Source organism: Varanus komodoensis, unplaced genomic scaffold, assembly GCF_004798865.1.
Source record: "Varanus komodoensis strain SLA01 unplaced genomic scaffold, ASM479886v1 scaffold106, whole genome shotgun sequence".
Lineage (NCBI taxonomy): Eukaryota > Metazoa > Chordata > Lepidosauria > Squamata > Varanidae > Varanus > Varanus komodoensis.
In genome coordinates, this window is record NW_025335301.1 from 493,327 (window position 1) to 520,690 (window position 27,364).

Genomic DNA, 27,364 nt, shown 5'->3' on the forward strand with positions numbered 1-27,364 from the left:
TCTCATGCACACAGAGCTTCACGGGGGGCACAGACATGCGCACAGAGCGACCGCCCATGCCTCCTCGGTCGCCCTACAGGGCTGCCCCATCTTCCTGCCCCCAGCCCTGCCGTCGCTCTGTGCAGCAGGTTGCCCCCGACTTGCAGCTGCCCGTCCTTGGGAGCCCCGCACAGCTCTTGTCGGCTCAAGGCCGGGACGTGGTTTGTGGCCTCGCTCTGTCTCCAGTAGGCTCTTCCTCCCCTTCTGCTGCCTCTGGCTTTCCCAGCATCACATCCCCTGCCGGGCCCTTCGCCCCATAACAATCCCCTGCCGCTTCCCCATTCCCCAGTGGCCAAGGCCCAGTGCTGCAGCACCAGCGTGCAGCCCATCTCTGAACGGCGTGGCGTGTCCGTGCCTCTCCGGATGGGCCGGAGCTCTCGCAGGTGCCTGCTGGAACGCTGTGCGGCGGATCACCAGCCGAGGGCTTGGGCTCACCGGCTCTTCGCCCCACACAACACCCGGGATGTGCTTTCCGGGGCTCTAGCCCTGCAACAGGTGTATTTTGAACCCAGAGCCCAGCGGAGGCTCCAGAAAGTGCCAGAGGCCCCGCCTTGCTTCTGGGGGCACCCCGGCCGTGTTGGGGAAGGCTTGCTCTTCCTTATGCCGGCATTGTGCAAGTCCCATCAGCCCCATGCAGCACAGACAGTGGTGAAGGGGCGCTGATGGGCGCAGTAGCCCCTGGAGGGTGTCTGCTTGGAGGGGGCTGTGCCAGGAGATGGGGAGGAAGAGCCGGGCCCCCTTGCTGGCGCTGGCTTTGAACCAGGACAGGCAGACCGCTCGTGATGTGCAGAGTGGCCCGCCCGCCGGGCACCTCCATCCTCGGCTTCTCTGTTCCTGGACTGGGGCCCGCTTCTAGAAACATAGAGACTGAGCGAGTCAGCAGGGGCCTCCCGGGCCATCTCGTCTGACCTCCGGCACCAGCTGGCTCCGCTCACGACATGCCCACCGTGGGCATGCCCAGCCTATCTTCTGCAGGCTACGGGCTCACTGGGCGGGCCCCAGGCAAGGGGGGCCTTCCTTGCCGCTCCCCATCGCGGGTCAGGCGTCTTGCGAGGCGCCTGCTCGAAGGCTACACGGTGCTCGCTTTGGGCCAGTCACCTCAGTGTGCCGCTGCTTGCACCCGCGGCCACTGGGATGCTCCAGCGGGCATTTGCCACCATATATCCGGACGTCTGACCTGGGTGACGGGGGGTTGTCCCCATGGTTAGCAGCCCTGGGCTGGTTGACGCCCGTGGAGCCCGATCGTCCCGGCAGCCGCCCTGGGTGCAACCCAGCTGCTTGCCTGCTGCTGCGGAATTTGTGGCCAGGGAGAAGCATGGTAAACAAAGAATGTTTCTCTCTGTTCAAACCCCATGAAGTCCCGGCATGCTGCTTCTCTGCACGTGGGTGAAATTGGCCCGTGCACCTGTTTGGCCCTGGCAGACGTGACCCCTGCAGGGGACTCTTGGCAGGTGTGCCGGGGGGGGGGGGGCGGGTGCTGCCAGCACCTGCGTCCAGTCCCAGAAATCTGCAGGGCTGGCTTTACCTCTTGTGGCTGGGTGGGCTGCCATGGGAGTCCAGGAAGAGAGAGGTGGTCATTTTGGGGGCAGGACAATAGAATGGAGAAGGGGGAGACTGGAACTGGTTTGTATTTCGATCCCACAAGGGACGGCCTTCACTGCATTATTCTCATGCTGCCTTCCCAGGGGTGTGGGAACGCTGGTCCACCCCCAGCACCCAAAGGCACCCTCGGCAGAGCCTGTTCCCAGCCGGGGCTGAGGTGCAGCCCGTGCGGTGTGTGATGCCATGGGATGGAAACGGGTGCAGGCAGGCGACGCCTGTGTGGGCCACGGGGTCTACGCGGCAAGCGCGGCTTCTGCATTCAGGTCAGGGACTGGAGGTCCCAAGCCAAGCCAGCCCTCTGCGTGCTGCGGGTGACCGACACTGTGGCCACAGGGGCCGCAGGGGAGAGGCGCGAACGCGAGAGAACCGGCCGGGCCACCAGAAGCTCTGTTTTCTGAGCAGCAGGTGGCTTTCCCCACGCCTCAGACGCAGCCGCACTTGGCGTGTGTATTTGGCCCTGGCCACTGCCCTTCCAAAAGGCCTTGCGGGGCTGGGAAAGACAGTGGGGCTGAATGGAGCAGTCATGGATGGGCTTTCGTTCCTGGGGCCCAAGGGTGCCTGGACGACAGAACAGCAGCCAAAGGTGAGAACGGCTCCACCATGAAGAGGCGCTCCAGCGCCTCAGCCTGTTTAGCTCTGAGGGGAGGAGTGAGGGGAGACTCGAGAAAGGCGCACAAAGTGAAGCCTGGAGAGGAGGAAGTGGGGAGGGAAATCTTTTTTCTCTCTCTGTCACGTCAGAAAAGCAAAGGAGACGTCCCTTGAAGCTGGGAAGTGGGAGACTCAGGGCAGAGGAAGCGAAGCCTCTTCACACAGCACTCAGGTTAAACCGTGGAACTTCCCGCCACAATATGTTGTGATCGTGACCCCATATGGGGTGGCTTTAAAAGGGGATTCAGCCAATTCATGGAAGTGAAGGCCGGCGATGGCTGCTAGTCGCAGTGGGTACATATTAACTGCTGGGCTGGGCTGGCCTGCCAAGCCCCCAACCTCCAGAGACAAATAGCAGCCAAATATTTAAAGCACTACTAGAATGAAAGACACCAACACACAAGATGGCAGATTATGTTATTGCCTGGGACTTTGTCACCCACAGTCCAGGGAGATCAGGTCAGTCTGCAGCACTCCCTCCCGTTTTATCCCCACAACGCTGCTGTGCAGTAGGACAGGAGTGGCCACCCTAACGAGCCTCACGGTGGGCCAACCCAGCCCCCCTCCCTGGCCATGACCACTGCCTCGGGGGCTCTCTCTTTCCCTTGGCAAGGGCTGTGCCTTCAGCAGGTGCTTTGGGGTCTGGGGTGTTTGTGCTGGGACTGCTATGAAGCTGCCAGATTCTTCTTGGCCCCTGCCCTGGCCTTGTTTGGAGACCCCTGAAATCAGCAGCCATGGATGCTGAAGCACTGAGGGCCTTGCTTGAGCAGAGGGAGCAGTCCAACTGGTTGTCGGCAGGGGAGGGGGGACCTGCTGGGAGCCGTCTGGGGGACTACACTGCCCGAGATGCGATGGGAGCAGGAGAGGAGCCCTGCTGCGCCGTCCAGCAAACATTACATTATAACATTAAATTAAAATGTTTGTAAAGTACAAACATTAAGTTAAAATGCAAAAAATAACAATATAAAATAACTACTAGCAACAGGTTAATTAACCTGCACTGGACTGGGGAGACTCGGGTTCTAGCCCTCCCTCAGCATGAAGCTTGCTGGGTAGCTTTGAGCTGGTCATTGATTTTTAGCCTTGCCTACCTCACAAGATTACTGTGACAGGCAGTGTGGCCTACTGCTTAGAGTGCTGGACTGGACCCAGGAAATCCAGTGGCTGGTCTGCACTCCCAGCGTGAGAGCAGATTGGAGTCCTTGCAAGAAGGAACAACCAGGATATATCAAGCTCGAATTACTTGCGATGTGGGTTGCAGGGCTGTTCCCTGCCATGGCGCAAACATTTTGGGGTGGACGGCCACACACAGGCAATGCCGGCCCCCTTGCCGTCCGCCACCCCTGCACCTGGAGGGGCTGCACCTTGCTGAGACTGGGATCCACATCCAGGGAACCCGCCTGGACTCTCCCTGGAGATGCGCTTTAGGGGGGTCATTGCGATGCACTTTCGGACTGACAGCAGGGCGTGGGCTCGGCAGATGAGGGACCTATTTAAATGCTCTTGGCACGGAGGTCAGGGCGCTCAGCGCTTGCGAGTGCGCTCCTCTTTGGCCAGCTCCAGGCTTGGCGGAGGGCCTCCAGGAAGAGCACCTGCTGTCTGGCCAGGGGCGTGCGTGCAGCGAGCAGCTGAGAAGATGTGGCTCTGTTCCCCCACCCAGCAAAATAAGAAGAATGGAAGATTTTTTTCATTAAGTTCTGGTTAAAGCTGCTGGAAGCTTTGCAGATTAAACATTAAATCGCATTTTGACAGAAAATGTCAAGTCCTGAAGGTCAGATGTGCTTTTTTGAGCAGATTTGGAGAAGAAAAGGATACAAAAATAGCTAATAATTTATTTTGAGGATGTGGTGATTAGGCAGAGGATTCTCAGAGCCGTTTCTCAACTGTCTTTTTGCATGGCATGCTCAGTTTCCAACATTTCTGGTTCAGACAACCCATACTCAGTGATTGGGTATAGATTGAGTGTGGGTTGTCACTGAACCATTGGTTATTGTTCAAACATGGGTTATTGTTGTTATGTGTACCCAGCTAAGATAAGAAACCCTGCTGAACCATCCAGCAAGAAACCATAGGTTCTTTCCCCAGGTTGTTTATGCACAACAAGCCAGGGCTTGATAGCACAGCAGGGTTCAGACAACCCACAACAACCCAGAAAGAAAAACTTCCAAGGAAAAGGTGGAGCTCTGTGGATGGACATGCGTGTATCTCACACAGCTGAGGGTAGGCAGCAGCACTGGGGAGCCAGGGAAGCTCATGCGGACCAGGGCGGGCTTTCTGATTGCCTGATCTGAGCCCCATGTAGGCCTTACAGATCACTTGGATTCTGCCCTGGAAAGCAGGAAAGGAGGTGGCTGCAGCCCAGCCCTAAGCCAGCCCGGCAACCTGCAGCAGAGTGCAGTGCTACGTGGGATCGCCTGCAGCTCCTGCATCGCACCTGAAGGCAGCCCCACGCAGAGCGCGCTGCAAAGCCCAACGGGGACCCACCCGAGGCATGCTTGGTCCAGGCCAGATCATGCTTCTCTCGGAATGGGTGCAGTTGCGCACTGCCCTCGGCTGCACCAACGCAGTTCGGAGCACCACCAACGCAGGGCTGAGCCCAAGAAGGTGCCCAGGCCTGGACCCGTCCACCCAGCATGGCTTGGATTCGTTTCTGGCTCTGCCCTTTGACAGACCAGGAGAATCTCTGCCTCGCTTGGATCCTGCTTCAGCGCGTCTGCATTCAATCCCCGGTAAAATAGGAGCAGGCCTTGCTGGCTAGGAATGATGGGAGTTGCCATCGCACACATCTAGAGGGCCCTGGGCTGGGGAAGGCAGCAGTGGGGAGTACTTGCCTGCTGGGGCCAGGTCAGCAGAAGGCGCTTCTGATCTTTTCCATTCTTGTACCCCACGGATGCCTTTTCCCAGCTGCCCAGTTGGTGCCCCTCCAGTCCCCCATGCCTTTCCCTTGCTCTCCTGCTCCTCAAGTGCCGCCGCCTCTGCCTGTCCGGCTCCTCGCCAGCCCGGTGGGCGCCCGCCCGCCCGCCCGCCCGCCCATCCTTCCTTCCTCCCTGTAGCTCGCTGCCCCCAGCCATATGCTCTGTTCCCCATTGCACCGCTCTGCTGTCTGCCAACGCTTGCCGTGGAAGCAGGCGGCACGGCTGCCACTTTGCGCCTGCGGTGCGTGGGCACGCACAGCTCGGCACTGGCGAGCCGGCAGAAGCTGGCTTCCGGTGGGAGCGTGTCTCTGCTGGCGGGGGTGCCCGTGCCAGGCACAGGGAGGGCTGAGGAGGGCCTGGCGGACGCCACGGGCAGCAGGGGCCCTCCGGTGCCCGGCAGCACGCTGGTTCTGTATGCGGCAGGCCCAGGTTCAATACCGGCCACAGGGAGCCCGCACGGCGGGGCTGGAATGGACCCCTGCCAGCAAGACCGGACTGGTCTTCCCCAGCCTGCTGCCCTCCAGAGCAGCTTCACCTTCATGCCCAGGAGTCAGGAATCCTGGAGCTTTGCCGCCCGGGACACCTGGGGGTGCCAGGCCAGGAGCAGCTGGAGCAGAGCAGCCTCTGAGGAGCTCCCTGCTTTGGCCTGCAGCACCTCACTGGCCGCACCCCAGAAGCCCTGCTTGGCTCCACACCAAGCTCAGTTCCCTCTCAGTTGGCAGCCACTTACCTGCTGCTCGTTCACCCTGCCCTTTCTGCAAATGCATCCATGGCGCGCATTACCATTTACGAAACACAGAGGAAAAACCAAATCGTGATAAGCCTGCAGTGCCGAAAGGCATCCTTGAAAAACATGGCAATAAGAGAAGCGATGCCCGTGCTGAGAGACCAGCTTAAACACCAAAGGCTTGCCTGACTAGAACATCGCTGCTTCGGGCAGAAGGATGGTGGAGGATATCAGCCAACCCTCTCTCAGCAGGGAGCTGCAGGGGCCGGGGCAGCCACTGAGAAGGCCCTTCTGCTCCACACAGGAGTGTTCCCTCCCATCCCGCCCCACACCTGGGACTTGAACCCCAGAGGGCTAGAGGGGGCAGTGGTCCCATCCTGTTATCAGGCGGCTTTGTAAGTTCAAAGCTGATTATTTCCGTCCCAACGGGAGGTGGGAGAGGGCCCCACGCTCTTCCCCAGGTACGCCAGGCTCCTCCAAGAGGTGGGTTGGCACCACCCTTCTGCCTTTTGGGAAACAGCTGCAGCAGAACGCGTGTCCGGCAGGCAGCGCTGCCACGCGGGAAAGCGTGCTTCCTGAGCACTCCTGATCTGACAGCCCCTTCTTCTCTTCCAGAAATGCCTCATCTTTGGGCATCAGGCCTGCTGGCCTGTGAGCCCCATGGGGGGATCTGCCCCCGCCCCTGACGCGCCCTGGATGGCCCCGGCTGGCCTGGAGGATGCCTTTACCTTCCACCTCCCTCCTGGCGCGTCCACATCATCCTTGCCCGGCCCCAGTGGCTGCTGACCTCGCCCTCCACCATGCATGATGAGCAGGCCCTGGACAAGAACGCGGTGGCCTGGCTGGTCTGCGCGGGCCTCTCCGTCCTGGCCAACACCTGGGGCATCCTCAGCGTGAGCGCCAAGCAGAAGAAGTGGAAGCCACTGGAGTTCCTGCTCTGTGCGCTGGCTGGGACCCACATCCTGAACATCGCCGTCCCCATCACTATGTACTCGGTCATCCAGCTCCGCCGGCAGCACTCTGACTACGAGTGGAACGAGGGGCTCTGCAAGGTCTTCGTCTCCACCTTCTACACCCTGACCCTCGTCACCTGCTTCTCGGTCACCTCGCTCTCCTATCACCGGATGTGGATGGTCCGCTGGCCTGTCAACTACAGGTCAGTCCCTCCCCCGCAGGGCCCTGCAGGGGGGCCGCTTCTCCCTCCCTGGGCAGATCCTGGAAACACCCTGGGGGGCAGCAGGGGGCTCCTGAGGGTGCAGGCCTCCAGGAGGGGGCTGTGAGGGAGGGGTGGGGAAGCTAAGCCACAGACAGGTGCCCTGTGAGGGAGGGGATCCCCCAGCAGCCCACTCCCAGATCCCAAGCCTGCCCCCCACCAGCACAGCGGTGCTGCGCGTGTCCACAGCCTGGAGTCCCTCGCGTGCTGAAGGGATCGAGGAAGGAAACGAGAAAGGGCCTCGGCTCGGGGATGGAGACGTCGCTTTGTCTGCCAAGGGCCCCGGGCTTGGGCCCGGCCTCTCCCGGCAGGGCTACCAGCAGCTCCTCTGATCCCCAGGCAGGCGCTGCTGCCAGCCTGTGTTGGCAAGCTGGGCCAGGGGGGCCCAGCCAGGGCACGCTTCAGTCGTTCCTATCCTGTGTACCAGGACCCGGCACAGTGGGAAAAGCACGCGCCACATGGACTGGCACAGAGGAGGGCTCCTGTTCTGCCTCCACACGAGTTGCTGCTCCGCTCGGGGGGGTGGCTGGTTTGGCCCGTCTCTGCAGGTGCTGGAGTGGCAGGCCCGAGTTCAGCTTGAGCAGGGATGCTTTGAGTTCAGCTGTCCTGCCTGCTGGCGGGCCTGGGGAGCCAAGGGAAGGCGGGGGGGGGGCAACTCATGCCAGACCCATCCTCTCCCCCAGCATCCACCCAACCCCGGCCGAGGCAGCGGGCCAAGCCCGCCTTCCCAGGAATGCTGCAGTCTTCCGGGGGACCCATCGGCTGTGTGCTGCAGCGAGCGAGGAGAGCTGGCGCCACTCCCACCCACGGGCGGGTCTCATTCCCTGCCTCCCCCACAGGCTGAGCAACACCAAGAAGCAGGCGGTCCACACGGTGATGGGCATCTGGATGGTGTCCTTCATCCTGTCCACGCTGCCCGCAGTGGGCTGGCACGACACCACGGAGCGCTTCTACGCTGCTGACTGCCGGTTCATCGTCACCGAGATCGGCCTGGGCTTCGGCGTCTGCTTCCTGCTGCTCATCAGTGGGAGCATCGTCATGGGCGTGGTCTGCGTGGGCATCGCCCTCTTCCAGACGCTCTCCGTCCAGATGGGCAGCGGCGTCGACAGGAACAAGTTCAACGTTCCCACCATCATCGTGGAGGACGCCCAGGGCAAGCGCCGCTCCTCCATCGACGGCTCTGAGCCCGTCAAGACCTCCCTGCAGATCACCTGCTTGGTCACGGGCATCGTCTTCCTGTACGACTTCCTGATGGGCTTCCCCACGCTGGTAAGCCCAGCCGTGATCGCGAGGGCGTGGGCAAGGCCACCGGGCAGTCCTCCTGGCGTCCAGGGGTGTGCCAGGCCTGCCAGGGCTCTGGAGGTGGCTGAGGCGTTCTGCTGCTGGCCGCAAGCCTGGGCTTTCCCAGAAAGTGGTGCCTCAAGCGTGGGAATTCGTGCGCCCCTCCCCGGAGACCTGAAGTGCGCCCAGCTTGCCACGCTAGCCAGGGCGCTGAGCTCTGGCAGCCAGGCACTCCAAGGCACCCCAGTGGCCCAGGCACTGGGAGGGGATCTTTGCTGCCCATTGTTTGTGCAAGGCCCCCCTGGTCCATTCCCTCTGAAAGCAGCCTGCCTGCCAAGGTTAGATTCCAGTTCCAGACGTCCCACAGGCTCCCTTCCCAGGACCTCTTCGCGCCCCGCTAAACATAGCAGCCACTTCCGGTGGGCTGGAGATAAAAACAGCACCTCGGGGCCTGTGCCCTGGTGAGCAAGCCGACTCTCCGTCCCTGCCACGTAGCCCCCCAAGGCCGGTCTCTTCCCTGTGGCATTGGCCAAGCCGAGGACTGCGCCACAGTGTGGCCCAGCTGTGCTAAATCGCACCTTCCCTTTGAAGTATTTATTCCAGAGTTTTCCAAGCTTCTGATGCATGTTTAATGAGGGGGGTGGATTGTTTTGTTTTGTTTTTTCCTTTTGTCTTTGCACTCCTGGGCCCAAGCGACAGCAGGGCACCAGGCTGTCATAAGTACAGGTTAGGTGACAAGTGGCTTGAGAGCAGCACTTGTGAAAGGGATCTCGGGGTACTCGATGACTGTAGGCTGAACATGAGTCAGCCCTGTGATGCGGTGGTCAAGAGGGCGAACGCCACCCTTGGTTGCATAGCCAGAAGTGTGGCTTCTAGATCGAGAGAGGTATTACTACCACTCTATACAACTCTGGTGTGCCTGCAACTGGAGTATTGTGTTCAGTTCTGGGCCCCTCATTACAGGATGGATATAGCCAGGTTAGAGTCAGTGCAGCGCAGGGCCACAAGGTTGGTGGCCGGTTTGCAGGGGATGCCGTATGAGGCGAGACTGAGGGAACTGGGTCTCTTCAGCCTGGAGAAGAGGAGACTCAGAGGGGATCTGTTGGAGACATACAGCTATGTGAGGGGATGTCACACGGAGGTGGGGAGAGACCTGTTCTCCCCTGCAGAGGAAGGCAGGACGTGCTCCAATGGAGCAAAGGTTCCATTTGGATGCCAGGAAGCACTTTCTGACAGTTAGGACCCCGAGGGTGTGGAGTGGGCTTCCACGAGAGGCCGTTGAGGCCCCATCGGTGAGGGTGTTCAAAGATAGGCTGGACATGCACATGGTGGGCATGTCGTGAGCGGAGCTGGCTGGAGCTGGAAGACCCCGTCTGACTCACTCTGTTTCTGTGTTTCTGTGTTCGCATGGGTGCTTGGTGGCATCTCCCCTGCTCCCCCTGCCCAGGGGCAGTGGAAGCGCACGTGGGCGGCCCCTGCACCAGCCCGCCGTAGCACATGCTGCTTCCTCAGCCAGTGCTTCTGAGACAAAGCCATTGCTCATGTTTTGACAGTGGGGCAGAGGAATCAGTATAACAGGCATCCCCTCATTTTGACAGCAGGGTGCAGTGGTGAGAGCATTGGACTGGGACTCAGGAGATCCAAAGTTGATGGCTGGGCAGAGACGCAAGCCCAGCTCTCTCAAGCCCCGGTCCCACCCGCTGGTGCCTCCAAATGCAATGTTAGTGCACCTGATGCTCTCGCACATGGGTCTGTACAACATGCAGGAAGTGAAGTCAAGAGACGCAGGTGCTCAGCTTCCTTCCCCTGCTTCTCCAGGCATAACATGTACTGTGCTAAGGAAGGCCCAGTGCTCTGATTCCCAGGTGGCTGCCAGAGAGCTGAGTGCCTCAAACCATGGATCAGGCCAGAATCCAGCTCTCCTGCGCTTGCGGGATGCCCTTCCTGCACCTGGACCGTGCCAGAAGGGAGCAGAATTAAGCGCAAGTCCACGAACATTCAGGAATACTGCTGGATCTTTTGGGCAAAGCTTGCACACCCCTGGTGTGGAGGCAGAGCTCAGCCGGGGCAAGAGGGCACAGGGATGGGTGCTCGCAGGGGGCTCATGGCCTCTCCTCTTGATGGATGTCCACGCAGATGATGATGATGATGATGATGATGATGATGATGATTACATTTCTATGCCGCCCCTTGCCGAAACCTTGGGGCGGCTTACAACGCAATAAAATACATTGAAATACAATAGAACATAATAAATTACCATTAAATACAAAAATACAAAAAATACACTGAGTTACAAATATAAAATTAAAATTATCAGTATAAAATAAGTAAATAAAAATATAGGAGGAGAAAAGAGAAGGAAGAGGAAGTTGCCCTGGCCAGATCATATGTTTTAACAATTAAAATGATGTTTAAATAAAAAGGTCTTTACCTGGCACCGAAAAACCAGTAACGACGGTGCCAGGCGGACCTCTTTGGGGAGTGAATTCCATAGGTTGGGTGCCACCGCAGAGAAAGCCCTCCTCCGAGTACTTACTCTCCTAATTTCTTTCATGGAGGGTTCCCGGAGAAGGGACTCTCCCGCAGATCTCAAAGGGCGGTCGGGCATATACGGACGTAAGCGCTTGTTCAGGTAGCCAGGACCCAAGCCGTTTAGGGCTTTATAGGTCATAATCAACACCTTGAATTGGGCCCGGGCTTCAATGGGAAGCCAGTGAAGCTGACGGAGGACTGGAGTCATGTGAGCATAACGCCCCGTCCCCGTCAGCAACCTGGCAGCTCTATTTTGCACCAATTGAAGTGTTCGGACTGTCTTCAGGGGAAGCCCCACGTAAAGCGCGTTACAGAAGTCTAGGCAGGAAGTCACCAGCGCGTGTGTCACCGTCGCCAGGCAGTCGTACTCCAGGTAGGGGCGCAGCTGATTAATCAGCCGAAGCTGAAGGAAGGCGCTCCTCGCCACCGCTGTCACCTGAGCTTCCAAAGAAAGCTCCGGGTCGAGGAGTACTCCTAAGCTGCGGACCTTGTCCCTAAGAGGGAGTGTTGCACCATTCAGGACCAGGTCAAATCCACCCTCTCCGAAACCCGATCCGCCAACCAACAGGACCTCCGTCTTGTCTGGGTTGAGTTTCAGATGCTTGGTGCGCCATGGAAAGGGCAGGCTGGAGTCTCCAGAACCGAGCTGCGGACGCCCCATGGGCAGCCCGAGCTGCATTCCTCGTGAATTGCTCCTGAGAGCCAGGGTCAGGTTTGGACATTTCGGGCCATGCCGCTTCTTGGCCTCGTTGCCGCTCCGCTGGAGCCCCCGCATGGCCTTGCCTGCAGGACTGTCCCCAGGAGGCAGTGGGAGAGCGGCAGGGGCTGTTTGCAGAAGACAGAGGGGAGGCAGCAGGAGGGGCTCACAAGGAACAGGAAGGGGAGAGGAAAGGCGGCAGGCGGGTGGGCATTTGCACTAAAATCGCCCTCAGTTGGGCCTGGCTGGTTCCTCCCAGCCAATTCCCCTGGCGCTTGGCCAGCCCAGCATTCGGCACATTTTGGCTGCTGGGAAGGTGGGGTTGGTGGGGAGGAGGGGCTGCAGCCTGGTCCCAGCCTGGCCTCGAGGTGAGCGCAGAAAGCACTGCCAAGACCCCCTGGATGCACTAGCCTCAAAAGGGTGGTCGGCCACAAGGGGGAGGCTGTGCCACAGAAATGGACAACCAAGGAATTTTGGCCAGTGACCCCTCTGTTGTGAAGAGATCTCACCTCTGTCCTCTGAAATTTTCCACCGGTTGCCAGGATTCTCCCTACATCAAAGCTGGCGCTGGTTGTTTTGGGAGCCGCACTCCACCTGCCCAAGCAGGCCTTCGTTCGCTTCAGTGGGTGCGCTCCAGGCCAGCCCAGGAGCGAGGCCCTGTGGGCGCATCCACGTTTCATTGCTTCATCCCCTGAAATGGATCTTGCTCCAGGGTGAGAGAGAGGAGGAGGGAAAAGGTGTGACTTGAGCAAGGCCAGCTAGTGAGTTGGCGTTGTTTGGACTTGAAATTAAGCCAGGCTCAGGTTGCCTGAGTGAACAGGTGGCCTTCCAGTGGCCTTCCCTCCGCCCAGCGAGAAAGTGGCTGTCTGGTGCCACTGAGCCATGTGGCTACCGTGGCCACCACTCTGGAAGCCCAGAGGTTTTCGCCACAAGGCATCTACTGTGAGCTTTGGCCACGGAGTCGTCCTCAAGGCCCCTCCTGTGCTTTCCGGACATTCCTGTGGGGCTTTTGATCAGGAAATGTGTGGGGTCATTGCCGTGTCCTTGCGCAGCTCCAGAATGCCACAGTGATAGCTCAAGGTTATGTAGCAGAACATGCAGAAAGAAAGAAGGCAAAACCTGGCGGGAGAGGATCTGAACCGAATACCATGAGAAGTCCAGAAGCGGAGCCTCCAGCACATGAGAAGATGTGATTTCCCCGAGAGTCTCTCAGTAGAGATACCCAAATGTTGGGCTGACAGCAGTGGGCACCGACTGGTCCACTCGAGTCTCCCTCAGGTCTCTTCAGCAGCGTTGTCCTTGGGGCTCTCACCCTTTTTCCAAAGACACCCCCCTTTGCCCCCAGGATGTCACATGGATGCCCACTGGACTCACCCTGCCCTCAGCTGTGGCTGCTGCAGAAAGGTGGGGGGGCACCATGCAGGTTGTTGGAGCTGCCTGGCACCAGCGGCTGGGGGAGATGCCCAGCAAGGCCCTCCCCAGAGGGCACCCAAGCCCTCCACGCTTGTGCAGGTGGGGAGGCAGTCCGAGCCTCTGATCAGGATGGAGGCTGGTGTCGGCCCCCCCATGCCTTTGGAGCCTCCCCTTGCAGAATCCCACGCTGGCAGCTCAGATGGCCACCCCCAAAAGGAAAGGGCAAGCAGCGTGATCCTAGAAAGGGAAGTCTGTAACTCCTGGGCTTGTTCCGTGTAGAAAAACGGTGCCTGGAGATGTGACGAAGGGGCCCAGAACCGCACGTGGTGTGGAGGAAGCAGAGAGGGAGCCCGGAAGGGTCTTCCCATGACGCTGCGTACGGGAGATTCGGGACACGAGGCAGAGTTAAACTGCGAAATCCGCCTCCCCAAAACATTGCGATGGCCCCCACTCTGGACATATTCCTGGAGGAGAAGGCAGCTTGTGTGGCTGATCCTGCTGGCTTGGAGCTCCCTCCAGCATCAGGGCAGCATGCATGCGCACCCCAGTTGTGGGAGAACCTGAGCAGAGGGTGTGTTGCCCTCCTGGCCTACTTGTGGGATCTTGTGGGCAGCTGGAAAGCTGCTGCAGCATGAGATCCCGGACAGGATGGACCCCTGACCAGATCCTGGAGCGCTCTTCTGGGGTTTTCATCAAGCTGCTCTCCCAAGGGCATCATTGTGCAGCTCCTTCTTTGAGTCTGCAAGACCAGGTAAATTCTGCACGCTGCCCTCACCACGGCCTCTTGGCCATGGGCAGTGTTCACTCAGCGCCTGGCAGAGAGAGCTGCACTGGACTGTTGAGTGACGTGGCCTACTCATTAATTAGGAGCAAATTAAGTTAGCTTGGATCTGGCTGGCTGTGGGGGTGGTGGTGGAACACTGACCGAAAGGAGGGAAGGGGCGTTGCTGGCCTGGGTCCAACTGACTGGTCCCCGCCTCCACCCCGGCTGCAGCCTGCCAGCCCCCAGTGAAATCCAGAGACATTCAAAATTGGGCAGCCTTGTAAGAGGAGTGCCAGCCAGCCAGCCAGCCAGCCAAAGATCAGGCACTCCAGGCGGGGCAAAGACCTGCAGCAGGAAGTCTTGGCCAGAATGGGATCTCAGAGCTTCATCTTGATTCCCAGCAGTGGGAGTGGGGCCAGGTCCTTACTTTCTGGCTAAAGAGAATAATAGAACAATGCGATAGTGATATCTGGACCCTCACATAGTTTCTCCTTATACTGGAACTGAGAGTAACCTCTTTGGGCAGGTGCTTTTCGCGCGTTTGTGCGCGTGTGTGTGTGTGTGTGTTGTCCCGGAGAGGTTCTCTACATCACTGGCTCTGTCCAAACAGTATTTTTTCCTTCAGTGTCCCCTTCCTTTGGGTTTAACCTTCACAGCGAGACGTTAAAAGCCAGTGTGGTGTCATGGTTAAAGGGCTGTGTTTGGACTTGGAAGTCCCGGGTTCTGGTCCCCTCTTAGCTGAGAGACTGACAGGGTGACTAATTCTCGGCCTGACCTCCCTCACGGGGACGTCGTGGGGATAAACTGCCACCTGGCCAGAGGGCGTGGGAAGTGGCGCCAGGCCAGGCCAGGCACTGGGGTGGAGGGTGCCCGGGCTTGTTTGAGCAACAGCAACTGCGCAGGCAGGTCCGTGCATGCCCCCACCGTGCAGCCCCTCCTCGCTGCTGTCTGCACTGCCGTTTCCTTGCCAGGCCTGGCTGCCGATTTAATTCACTCGCTGGGCTGGCCAGGAGCTCCCCCAGCCCCCTCTTCCGGGCCCCAGGGGCTGGGCGCCTCCCCCCCTTCCCATGTAATGCTCACAGAGAACTGTGCGGCTGCTGAAGGCAGCAACTCTGTGAGAAGCAGCGGCAACTGGAACGGTGACGGCTGCCCCTCCGCATCCCCCGTTCAGGGCACGGGCACACTGCCGCCCAGACCCAGACCCAGACCCAGACCCGGGCGGGCCGAGCTTCTGCAGGGTGCCTCGGGCGCCCCATTCCTGGGTGCGGGGCACAGCAGGGAGGCCGTGTGCTCCCCCGCCCACCGCTCGCGGTGTGCCACCTGCAGGTGGTGAGCGTGGCCAGCCTGAAATCGGACACGGCCTACCGCTGGATGGTCCTGTGCGTGCTCTGGTGCTCCGTTGTGCAGTCGCTCCTGCTGCCGCTCTTCCTCTGGGCCTGCGACCGCTACCGGGCCGACCTCCGGTCCGTCTGGGAGAAGTGTCTCGCCATCATGTCCAACGATGACGCGGGGGAAGGTGAGTCCCTGCGCGAGCCCCTGCTCGGCCCTCGCCCGAGTTGCAGCTTTGCTCCCGCATGGTGGCTGCTCCGCGCCGGCACAGGCTGCTCCGGTCGACTCGCTCGGGGCCTTCTGCAGCGAATTCAGCAGCTGAACGCGCCTTGGTGAAGCGCTGGGAGAACCGGGAGGCACCCCGAGGGGATGAGTGGGGGGGCAGTTCAGGACAGGCCAGAGGGAGCCCTTCTTCACGCAGTGCAGAGGGAAACTGAGGAATTCACTCCCACGAGATCTCATGAGGGCCACCAGTCTGGGATCCTGTACAGAGGATGGGGCCAGTTCTTGGAGGAGAAGGCCACCCATGCCTGCTAGTCCTGATAGCCACAGGCTAACTCAGGTCTCAGAGGCAGGATGCTGGGGAACGTGGGCCGGACGGGGCTGCTGCACACCAGCTCTGCTTGTGTCTTTTCCTTTGGGGCAGCTGGTCGGTTGCTGGCCGAGACAAACCCTGGCCAGGCCTGGTCCGGGAGGGCTATTTCAGTGCTCCCCTGACTGGCTGCTTATTCCTTGGCTGTCAGAATCACAAAAGCCTTTCCCAAAAGCTTTCCCTTTCCTCCCGCCCCCTCTTTGCTCTCGCTTGAGCCAGTGGGAGGACGGGAACAGGAGGGTGGGTTGATCGAACAGCTGATTGAGGGTCCAGAACCCCCAGAAGGTCTCCCCCACTCCGACTGGCTCCGGACTTGGCGATGCTTGGAGCGCGCCCCCGAAATCCGTGGGATCTGATGACCTCGAGCCCTCCGAACCGGGCCCCCCCGGCCCTCCTGTGCCCTGCACGAGCAGAGCCCCAGTGGCAGCGGGCCAGGCTCCCGTCGGGCACTCACCATTCCTCCTGCAGGGGCTGCGGGGAAGCTGGGGCTGGATGAGCCCCCAGGGCAGCCTGTGCCTCCAGACGCAGCCAGCCCTTGCGGGCCTCCAAGGCAGGCATGTACCAGCTGAGGAAGGGGCTTGGGGGGTGGGCTCCACATGCCCCTTCCGCATGGCCATGAACCTAGCCCTGCCATCTGACCAAAACTCTTGGCAACCGAGTCCTTCCCACCGAGTCCTTTCTGTGTCTCCCCCCACCCCACCCCCACCCGGGCATCCTAGAAAGCAACCTGGCCGGGGCGATGCACACCGACCTGATGTACGAGCAGAGCTACGATTGCACCTTTGCGGGGGACGTCTTGAGCCTGGACCACGTGGCCAAATATGATCTGCCAGTGCTGGAGAGGGGGCTCCCCCAAGCGTACCCCGCAAAGCCCCAACCGGAGGACAGGATGCAATACCTCCAGGTGAGCCGGTCGGGACAGGAGTGAAGGGGAAGGGGCAGAAGCGGAGTGGGCCGATCTGGGTTCGGAGGGAGGGCAGGAGCCGGGCCCCCGCGTGCCTGCATGCGGTCTCTGGGCAGGAGCAGAGGTGCAGGAGGGGCGGGGTGGGGGGGCTGGGGAGCTGGGCAATGGCTTCGCTGCAGTTCGCAGTCGTGCAAAATGTAGCACTGGAGGTGCCTGTCAGGGGTGGAGAGAAGTGCTCATCTTTATTTTAGTGTTTGGCATGTATTTCCAGGGAGTCTACAGTCTTTTATACACAGTAGATCGGGGTCCTCAAACGTTTTAACCAGGGGGCCAGTGGAAAGGTGCTGGCGCTGGGCGTGGGCCGGAAAGGTGGTGCCAGCGGTGCATGTGGGCCGGTGCGCTGAGGCGGGGGCAGGGCGCGCGGCGCGAGGCAGCAGCTTGCTCGCTTTGAGATCGTTTCTCTGTGTGAGCAAACTGCCGCCTCCCATGAACACGGCAGGCCGGATCCAGCCCCAGGCCGTAGTTGAGGACCCATGCGGTAGATGTTCTGGCGAGGGCAGTGGCTAGTCAGTTTTCGTGCCTGTGCATCACGGGGCAAACAGGCTTAGCACCGGCTGGCAAGCCATGTTCTTGCTGAAGTCCGTTCATCCGAGACTTTTCTCCGCCGATCCTCTGCCGAGGGCATCCAGACAGATCCAGTGCCGTGCTTGCAGGTTTCCCACCGAGGAGTGGTGGTCCTTCTTCCTCTACTCAGGGATGGTGTGCTTTCGAGCGGCTGGGTGGGCAGAAGCCGGGGCAGAAGACGGGAGCTCTCTCCATCCCGTGAGGCTGGGCTCCGACCCCTGGAGTGCCGACCATTTCTGGCTGGCAGTCCCGCGCCCCTCAGTGCCCAAAGGTGCAGTTGAAGGGTGCAAGTCACTACAAGGTTAGACTGGAAAAAGCCTGCGAGTCCCAGCATGGCCCAGTGGGGATTTTCAGTGGTCGCCAAGAAGTTTGTTTTCTGTCCTTCCTGAATTGGTTTTCCATGGTTGGGAGCTCTTTAGACAGAGGTCTCGCTTGCTTGTTTCAGTAAGAAAAACGATGTGGGCACAGCAATCCAAGGTCAGCATGCAGAGAAGTTTAGCCCCCTCCCCCACAGCCCACTGGATTCCTCCTGTGCCGGGATGATGGTCCTGGTGCGGGAAGGGGCCGGCAAGGTACCATCCACCAAAGAATCCCAGTGCTGCTGAGGTGACTCATTCCAAGGAGGTGGGAAACCTTTGGACTGCCAAAATCAGCCTTGGAGAGCCTGGCCCCTCCTTCTGGCCTGTCTTGCATTGGGGGCCCATTCAGGGGGTTACAGGCAGCCACATCCGATGGCGGCTCCTGCTGAATGTGCTGATCCGTTGCTTTGCCTGGTTTTCCTGCTTCCTCACCCACCAGCACCTTCCAAAATCAGGCCGGGCCTCTGGGCAAGTAGGAGAGAGGGCAGTATTTGCACGAGGGTGACCACAGCCCCGTGCACGGCATCGCTTCTTCTGCAAGTTGTGGGGGTGGGCAAGGAAGTGCCTGGGCCGCTCGGGGATGCCCTGCAGTTTGGCCCTGCGAATCAGCCCAACGGTCTCTCTGGGCCCCGAGGATGCAGCGGCCTGCCCTCCTTCAGCCAGGCCTTTGCAGCCAAGAGAGCCAGAAATGGAAGCTGAGATCTGCAGGAAGCCAGATTTCTGGCCCAGCTCTACAGAGTTTCTTTGCAGAAACATTGGTTGGGTTTCTGATGCTCCCTACTTGTCATGGCCAAATTAAAATTTAGTTTTTTAAAAAATCACATTTATTTTAGCAAAAGCATTTCTTGCAGCCAGGACACCGTCCCAAGCATGTTTAGGTGGGGAAATGACCAGCAGCTCCCGGTATTCCCAGCCAGTATGTCGAGTTGGGGAAATGTGGGAATTGCCAGTCTGTTTTCAACTGACGATCCTTCGGCCGGTGCTCTCAAAAGGTGATGGTTCCAACCTTCGGGGGGGGGGGGGTCAAGTCAGGCCATATACTGCACTGCACTGAATATGGCCCAGTTAACTCTGACACATTTTAGGAAAGAGCACTGGTCAAGCAGACCGACCCTGAAACTCCCTTCTCTGGTTCCTTGCTGTGTCTGTATTTCTCTTCTCCATTTCTCGGTTTCCTTGAGGATAACGCCTGCAGGCTTTCTCTCGGGGAGAGGAAAACAGCATCCTGCTTCAGCCCTTGTGACACTGGCTGGCTGGATTCTCCCACATCTGCTTTCGGTTTTCCTGGACTGCTCTGCACAAAAGCGCCCTGAGCTAATTTGCAGGCCAGATTTTTGACAGGCACGAGTCCAAGGGACCAAAACCCTGGGCCAGTGTGGGCCTGAGACGTTGCAAGTTTGTGGCCTGCAGTGCCGGTAGTGGGACCGAAAGCCCCATGAGCCTTGCCTGGAGCTGGGAAGACCCCTCTCCGCCTCCAGGCCGGCCATGGGCTGGCCCTGTGTGGGTGGCCTTGGCCTGGCCCCACGCTCAGCCCTCCCTGCCCAAACGAGCCCACGGAAGATGTTTCGTGAGCCGCCCCGAGGCTTCGGCGAATGGGGCGGCATAGACATTTTCTAAATAAATAAAATAAATAAAAGGGGGATGTGGGAGAACCGCATGTGCGGCCGCTGCCGGCCTGGGAGGGGAAGCGGGTGGCAACAGCGTAAGGACTGGGGGGCTGCTCCAGTGTCCCAGGGGCTTGGAACTGTGATCCTGGGAATCCCCTTTTAGTTTATCTGTGTACTTATTTATTCATGGGATGCACATCCCACAAAGAACTCAAAGAACTTACCACACTCTCCTCCTCCCACTCTTCCTCTTGTCCCCACAAGAACAACCCTGTGAATAGGCTGGACTGGGGTCTCTGACTGGCCCAGAGTCACCCAGTCGGCTCCATGGCTGAGCTGAGCGGGGACCAGGGCCCCCGTCACCTGCGGCTCAGTGCAAGGCGGCGGCTGGGGCAGGCGGAACGGCCGGGCCAGGGTGCTGCAGTGAGACCAGGTCCTGCAGCGCAGCAGGGCTGGAGGCTGGTGGCCGGGTCAGCAGTCCAGGGCCAGGGCCAGGGCAGCAGGCGGCCCGGCGTTGCACAGGCGAGGGAGCGAGCACGGCCCAGAGGCAGTCCAGTGGTCCGGTGCCAGGGGAGCACTCGCGGAAAGGTGGCCGGGCAAGAGGGGGCTGGAGCAGGGCAGGAGCGGCTGGGGCGGGGCTGGAACACGCAGGAGCGGGCCGAGGGGCACACAGGATCAAAGCGGGGCACGGCAAGGGCAGAGTGGAGCACACGGCGCAGGGCAGGAGCGGCTGGGGTGGGGCTGGCCGGGGGATCCCCGGGACGACTCGTGCTGGCTCTCATGTCGTTTTTCTGGGCAAGGCTGATAGTCTGTCCCGGGCTGGGAACACCCAGGGCCCTTCTCGGCCAAGGGGGGACTCCAACCGCCACCCGTGCTGGCCGTCCTCTGTCACAGCGGGGAAGCGTCCTGCCTGCACTTGTCGGGGCTCGCAGCCCTGCAGGACGGAACCCTTCATGGCACCGCCGGTTGCAGCCCCGCCAGAGATGTGGGGCGATCCCACCATCATGGGCGTGCAAGGCCTGCAGACGGCAGCTGCACGAGACCCTCTGCCAGACAGCCTGGGGCACACCCCACGGCTGCAGCTGTCGCCCTGGGCCCTCCCAGGATCCCAGCGGGATCTCTCCCCGGCAGCCAGGAGGAACCGGGGCGGAGCACCAAGCCCTGCCGGCCGTTCGCTTGGTACCTGTGTGCTTCGCAGTGTTGCTGCGGTTCTTGCAATCGCTCAGAAGGCACCTGCTCCTCCTGTGGCAGCACGGGGCGGTGGGGGGCTGGGGCTGGGTCTGGGTCTGTGCGAGCCAGCTCAGACCCCAAAGGGCCTGCTCCTGGCTGAGGTGAGGACGGCACAGATGGGGAGGAGGTCCGGGGCAGAGTGGCTGCCTGCGCTGTCCCAGGGAGGGGCTGCAGCCCCAGTCGGTCCCTCCCGGCTGCCCTGACTTTCCCCAGCCCAGGCAGAGCACCTGCCCTCCCTCCTCCCCTTGTTCAGCCAGTGGCTGAGTTGGGCCCTTAGCCAGCGGGGGCTGTGATGATGCTCTCGGCTCTCTGATCCGCTGCAGGTCCCTCCCACCCGGCGCTTCTCCCACGACGAGACCGACATTTGGACAACGGGGCAGATCTCCGCCTACCTGCAGCACTGGGGGGCCGGTGAGGAGATGGCTGCCGGGCTCGCTCAGCTGCTGCTCCCGCACCAGGGGCACGACCGGCGCAGGAGCAGCCTCCTCTCCTTCCAGGAGGACGGGCGCCTGTCCCACAAGCGCCGCAAGTCGGCCGAGAGCACATTGTCCCTCAAGCCCTTCTCCCACGAGGACTTCTGCGAGGAGGGTGGGCACAGATGCTTCAGCAAGGAGGAAGTGGCAAGCTTCGGCGAGGGCTCTGGCCTCACGCCCAGCCCCCGGAAGGCCCCCCTGCGCTCGGCTTCCGTCTCCCTTCTCCCAGACAGCCTCCAGCGCTGCTCGGCCGCCACCCTCACCAGCTTCCCCTTGACCCATTTTGAGCAGGAGCCCCAGGCCCGGCGGAGCTTTGTGGCCCAGGGACAGGTGTGCTCCTTGAGGGTGCCGGGCCCCCTCTTGGCTCGGGAGGATGCCAGGAGCCTCTTCTCCAAGGGGGGCACGGGCACCCCTTGCCTCGAGCAAATCCACATCGAGCTGTGTGAGGCCCCCCTGCCCGAGGGCGGCCGGCCCAGCAGCTGCTGCTCAGAGTCGGAGGGCTTTCGGACAGGCCTGAGTCCCTCCTGGGGGGGCCAGGAGGACCTGCACAAGAATGGCAGCAAAGGCAGCACGAGCAGCTTCCTGAGTTCGCCGTCTGTCTCCTCTGGGTACGTGACGTTCCACTCGGATTCCAGCGGCTCGGCCTCCTAGAGCAGGATCTGCCGAGGGCCCCCGCGTGGGTGGTGCAGTCCTCTCTCAGTGCAGAGGGCAGGGTGCCCTCCTTGTGGCCTGGGATTTATGAAAAGGACTGGGCAAGCACCAAAGAAATCTCTCCCCAGACTCTCATGCCTTTTGTAAAGAAAGCGCGGAGATGCGAGTCGAGGAGCACCCCGCACGCCAGTGCTGTCTCGAAAGGCACACTGGGGGCTGTGCCCCCGCAGCTCGCAGCACTGCCCCCTCGGGTGGAAGCCCCTGCAGAGGGAGGGTGTGTGCCCTGCCTTGGAGATGCTGTGCTCTCTTTTTATTATCTGCACATCCGCCCTGCTACTCTATGAATAGGTGTAAATTGTGCATGATTTTTTGTAGCACGTGAACCTGCGATGTGTCCCGCACAGCGGGCCCCGGTTGCCGAATGCTGGGTGCTGAGGGCTCCCTTCCACAGGATGGGTGGCTGTCAGGATCTCCCCGAGGACCATGGAAAGGGGATCGCAGCCACTCCTGCGTGTCTTCCACTCACCTGCAAGGGCATCGTGCGAGAGCGGGATCGGGATCGGGACTTGCAGAAGAGGGCAGGTTGGTGTGTCCCTGTCTGAGCAAGGAGAGCCACGGAGCCCCGCAAGACGAGGCGTCGGGGGAAGCCAGCCCAGACGGGGCAGAAGAGAGCGCAAGGAGCGAGTCTCTGTGGGCAGGGGGCACTGCCCACTCACCTTGCGGGGGTCCCGCCGCCAGCTCCAAACCCCCTGCCTGGTGGCAAGGCAGAGGATTTTGCAGCAGCCCCCATGCTCTGCCCAGAAGTGGGTCAGCTGCTCCACTGTCCCCCAGGGCTGGTCCATGGCTGTGGTCAGACAGCACCCTGACCCACACCCAAGGCTCGACATATGGCCTGAGTGTGGGTTCTTGTTGAAATGTGAGTTATTGTGCTCTCTGAATCCAGTGTGCTAATAAGCCATAGCATGTTAGCCACAAACAAACCATGAACAGAAACCATGCTTTGTTTTTGGGTTGTGAACTGTGGATAACTCACCAGGGCTTGTTATCTCAGCTAGGCTCAGACCACACATTAACCCACACTTCAACAACCCAGAGTGTGTTGTTTGAATCCAGCACTTGGCTGGCGGAAGACAAAAAGCCCCCCCCCCCATCAGTTTCCCTCTCTCTGAGCCCCCGGCATATCTTACACATAGATGGGCAGCGGGCGACGCCTGCCTTTTCTGTGCCACCCCCATCCTGAAATGGCCGCAGCTTGCCACCCGATTACCATCCAGCCTGGGCAGCACAGAGGGGCGAAGGAAAAGCACAAATGCCGCTCCAAAATTGGCCGCATGGAGTGGCTGCCAGGCCCTGCCGTGCAACTGCCTTTGCTGAACCTCCTGGGACTCAGCCCCGAAACAAGGCGGGCTTCCACGTGGCTTGGTCTGAAGCTCATCCCCATTGCTGCTCTGCTGCCGGAGTTCAGTGGGGGTGCTGTGGGGGTGGGGCAGCCCAGTGGGTTCCCCTGCGCTGGCCCACTGCGGCAAACCGGCCGGGTGCAACGCTGCTGCTGCTTCCAGATCTCCATGCGCATGTGACTCGTAGGAAGCGCCTCCGCAGCAGCCAGCCTTCCGCATCGCATGCTTTCGGCCCGCATGATCCGAAGACTGGGGCATGAGGAATCACCAGCTTCCTGGAATGCTCCCAGGTTGGAGGGGATGCAACAGAGGCAGCACAAGCTGCGGCCAGGGCGGGCGCTCCTGGTCGGGCCTGCTGGGGCACGGGTGCCGAGCTCCTGGCAGCCTCCTCCCTTGGCCTGTGCCCTGCCCTGGCTCATGACTTCACGCCCTGCCGCTGGCTCAGGAGGGCCTCCGGTCACTGTAGACCCTGCCCGGCTGTGCCTGGCCAAGGGGCGCCCCCGAGGGCGCTGAGGCTTGTGCTTCCAGGGGGCTGGTGGCCAGGGAGTGCCGAGCTTCCAGTCCAGCTCCATCTCGCATGCATGCATGACTGAGCAAAGGAGGGCAGCTTTTGCTGAATAGGTGCCCTGGGAGGGGATGGGGCATGTGGAAGGGGGAGGGCAGGGCAGGGGGACAGCCCCAGGCATTTTGACTCCACTGTACTGAATCCAGCAGCCCCCTCCCCTGCAGCACACGCTTCTCCTGCCCTGGCCCCTGTGGAGCTGCCTGGTGCACCGAGAATGGACTCCTCTCTTGGAAATTAGCCTCTTCCCGTAGAATCAGCGTGGACAGTGGTTCTGGACCTTTGGCACAGCCTTCCTGGCTGGGCCTCCCCAGTGTGTGGCACTACAGCTCCCATCATGCCCAGCCAGCAGGGGGCGGCAGCCCAACCGCTCTGGGTGGGACCTGTCTTTGGGGAGGCTGCTTCATCACTCGCAGAGCCGGTAGAGGTGTCGTGCCAACTTGCCCGCGTTCCTTCCACTCTCTCCTTCGAAACTTGCCTGTGCAGAGCCTGCTGCGTCACCCGCTGGCCACGTTCGCTGGCGAGTGTCCGGCTGCAGCCCCACCTTGCAGGCAGAGGCCCACGCCACACACGGGCCGGATCCAGGGGCGCAGCAGAGGGAGGTGGTCGAGGCTGGAGGCGGGAGCAGAGGCAGTGCCGTGTTGCATTGTGGGGGCCCTTTCGGAGGGTCCTCTCTGGTGCAGATCCCCCCGTGCACTCATCAGACGAGCCAGGCAGTGGGACAAATGGCAGGCGTCCCTGCTGTGCTAGTTTTCTACTTTGAGGGAAGGTTGGCAGGTTCTTTCTTTGTTTGTTTAACATAAGGGAAGAGGGCCAAAGGTGACTTTCCCAACCACACCCAGAAGTCTGCTCTCAGGACTGTCTCAGCTCCTTTGGCCAAATAAATCCATCAAGTCCTCAGACTTATTCAGCTTCCTTGCAATCAGTTTGCATCCACCCTTGTTTGGCAGGAACCAAGAGAAATGGCCTAAATCTTGGAATTGCCTTTTTTCCGGAAAAAGCCAGGGCTTGCCTTGCCACCAGGTGGCGCACAGTGGCAAAGCATGCACCATGCCGGGGTGCACAACTTCTGGCCCTCCAGCAGCGGCAGCCTGTTGCTCTCGGCTGCCGTTACCATGGCTCCGCAGACCTTGGGACCAAGGGATGCAGGCTGAAGCCTCTGGAGGGCATCAGTGGCTTGTGCCAGCCGGAGTGGGCTGGCAGGTGGAGGGTCGTGCGAGGCCCCCGCAGCCTTAGAACGATGCAGTGGCCCTTTCCCACATGAAGGTCCACTATTTAGTCCGGCCCCTGCCTCCGCTCTGCAGCTGCCCTGCTGCCTCTGCTGCAGATGTTAATCTGCTGAGACCTAGCTGCCCTCGGATGCTCTTGCCAAAGATGCTCCTGGGAAAGCAGCCTCTCCGGAGCAGGTTGGCTGCGAATGGAGTAGATTTCTGTGCCTTACTCGGATGAAAGGCCAGGGGAGGGAGGTGTTCTCCTGTTCAGATTCACTGGCACATGCTCAAGGGCCGTGAATCCTCTCAGGCTGTGGCACCGTCTTCTGTGGGATTCTCCCCATGGGATTCTCAGCCCAGGCATGAGGAGTGACAGATTTCTGAGAGAACCCCTGAGGCTTGGGAGACCCGGATTCTAGTCCACACTCAGCCACAAAAGCCACTGGGTGACTTTGGGCCAGCCACAGACTCCCAGCCTAGCCTACCTCACAGGGTTGTTGCTGCTGTGAAGATAAAATGGAGCCATGTGAGCTCCCTTGGGTTCCTTGCCAGAGGAAGAGAGGCGGGTACACATGCCATGTCAGCATCATCTTAAATAAGATTCCCTCTATGGAGGGTAGCTCCATTTTAGAGAGTTATCTTATTTAAAAACTGTCTACAGGCCATAAATGTTTCATTATAAATAAAAGGAGAGTGCACATGATAACAGAAATATATCGGGACATCTGTGTGCATAAAGGCACCTCCTGTGCATGTCTAGAGAGCCATGTTGCTTGGAGAATGATGGAAGGGCTAGGACTTTTCTTGTCTACCCCAGCATGCGTGCAGTCATGCCCTAAAAGAGCACCACTCCAATGCAACTTTAATCTGATTTTTAAGAAGGTATTTAAAAAGCATTCCAGCACTCTGGGTAATGTTGATGCAGTGCCCCAAGCGTGACACTGGAACAAGCAGGAGAGGGTGGCCAGATTGGCTGGCTCCATTGCGCCGTAGCCCCAGAGCGCCGTGTCTGTCCGTGCTTTGGTTTCCATGGACTCGTGTGGGTACAGCTTTAAAGTGGCAGCTTCCTCCCCCCCCCCTGCCCCCCGGTTTGGCCTTTCCTGAACCACGCTTCACCCTGTGCACGTGAACGCCTTTGTGGCAGCTTGAGATACCCGAATTCTGTGAAGACCGAGCTCTTGGCAAGAGCTCGCCATAGACTGGCGTGCGGGGCAGTTGCGAAGCACCCCACCCGCTGTGGCAAAATGGCCACAACGAGGGACACGCCGAGATGCGCTTTAGATGGGAAAATGTTTGAATACCCATTTGCATTTTCCAGCAGCTGTGCTGGCAGGAGAGTGTGGGAATCGCTGGACTGCTTTTCCCCATGAGCACGTGCAGGATTGTGCCTTAAGGATAAAGATCGAAATGATACAGTATTGAATATTTCATGGAGCCCTTTGAGGAGAAGGGGGTAGAATGCCTGTCACACAGGGAAGTCCCCAGCCTGGCCTCTACATGCCCAGCGGTGATCCCGGACAGGTCTGCCTGGGAAGGGCATTTCAGAGACGCCTCTTTCCCCGGCACACCCTGAGAAGGGCCTTCCAAGAGGAGCTGCACGCACGGCACGGGCAGGAGGCTGGCGAGGGCCAGTGGAGGAGCCGGAGGCGGCCAAGCGCAGCGGCCCGCATGTTGACCACCGCTGCCTGCCTGTGCCCAGCCCTGTGCCTGCAGATGAGGCGTGCAGGGGCGCACTGGAAGGGCAGGTGCCAGCTGAACAGGGGGCCCGCCGTCCTCCCCGCCGCGCCCGGGGGCTCTCTAAGTCAGGCAGGCAGCCACGCTGTCCGCCTGCCACTAGCGGAGGCTTCTGTGCACAGCTAGAATGGGCTCCTTGCATGGCGGCGCCTTTCCTTGCTTTTTCTGCCTCGCTGCTTGCTCCACGAGGTGGCGCTGCAGCGCGGAGCTCCGTTCCACCAGGTCCAGGTAAGGCTTCGTTTTCCACCCTCTAAAAGAAACCGTGGAAATGATTGCAAGGGACGGGAGGGGCTGAGCAGCGCACTGTGTGCCACGTGACTTTAGCCGAGGGATGCTGACGCTCTGTCAGCCCCACCGCGGGGGTGGGGGGGCTGCCTGACGCCTCGCGTCCCGCTGTGGCTTTCAAGCACCTCCCCATGGGGCCGGAAGTGGTCCTTGTGCATGCACGTGTTTGTGGTGTGGAATGTAGAAGGCACTAATTTGGGGGGGGGGGAGCACACTTTGAAACCTGAATGATTTAAATGAACCATTGTAGCTCATTCATTGCCACCGCAGAAGGGAAAGGAAATCATGATAAAGGAGAAGCCAAAAGCTGGTTCCAGAGGAGGAAGTGCCCTGTGCTTTCCTCCTGTTTTGCTTCCATTCATCAAAAACTAAGCCCCCAAAAGCATGTTCCTAGTCCTCATGCTTATCAGTGTAACTTGTGTATAAACCGATGCAGTCAGGCCAGTCTGGCACAGCTCCTTGGAGAGGAGCGATATTCTCATTCAGAGAAATGCACCTTGAGCCCTCTGGATGCCGCTCCACCCACTGAATGGCTTTACACATGCAGGAGCCAAAAGGGGAGGCCCTCGGTTG

At 60.1% G+C, this 27,364-nt stretch overlaps 1 protein-coding gene across 2 annotated transcripts in view; it reads left to right on the forward strand.

Annotated features, from left to right (window-relative positions):
* GPR153 (G protein-coupled receptor 153) overlaps positions 1–21,602 on the forward strand; it is a 29,458-nt gene extending 7,856 nt beyond the window's left edge. The window contains exons 2-6 of one of the 2 annotated variants that reach the window (XM_044419647.1): positions 6,547–7,087; positions 7,984–8,413; positions 15,160–15,349; positions 16,474–16,658; positions 20,802–21,602. In XM_044419647.1, the coding sequence (XP_044275582.1) occupies positions 6,732–7,087; positions 7,984–8,413; positions 15,160–15,349; positions 16,474–16,658; positions 20,802–21,602 (1,962 nt within the window). In that variant the 5' untranslated portion in view covers positions 6,547–6,731. Of the gene's footprint in view, positions 1–6,545; positions 7,088–7,983; positions 8,414–15,159; positions 15,350–16,473; positions 16,659–20,801 lie in introns of those variants that run through there. The other variant, XM_044419648.1, reaches the window with a different exon arrangement.
* Positions 21,603–27,364: the final 5,762 nt, after the last annotated feature.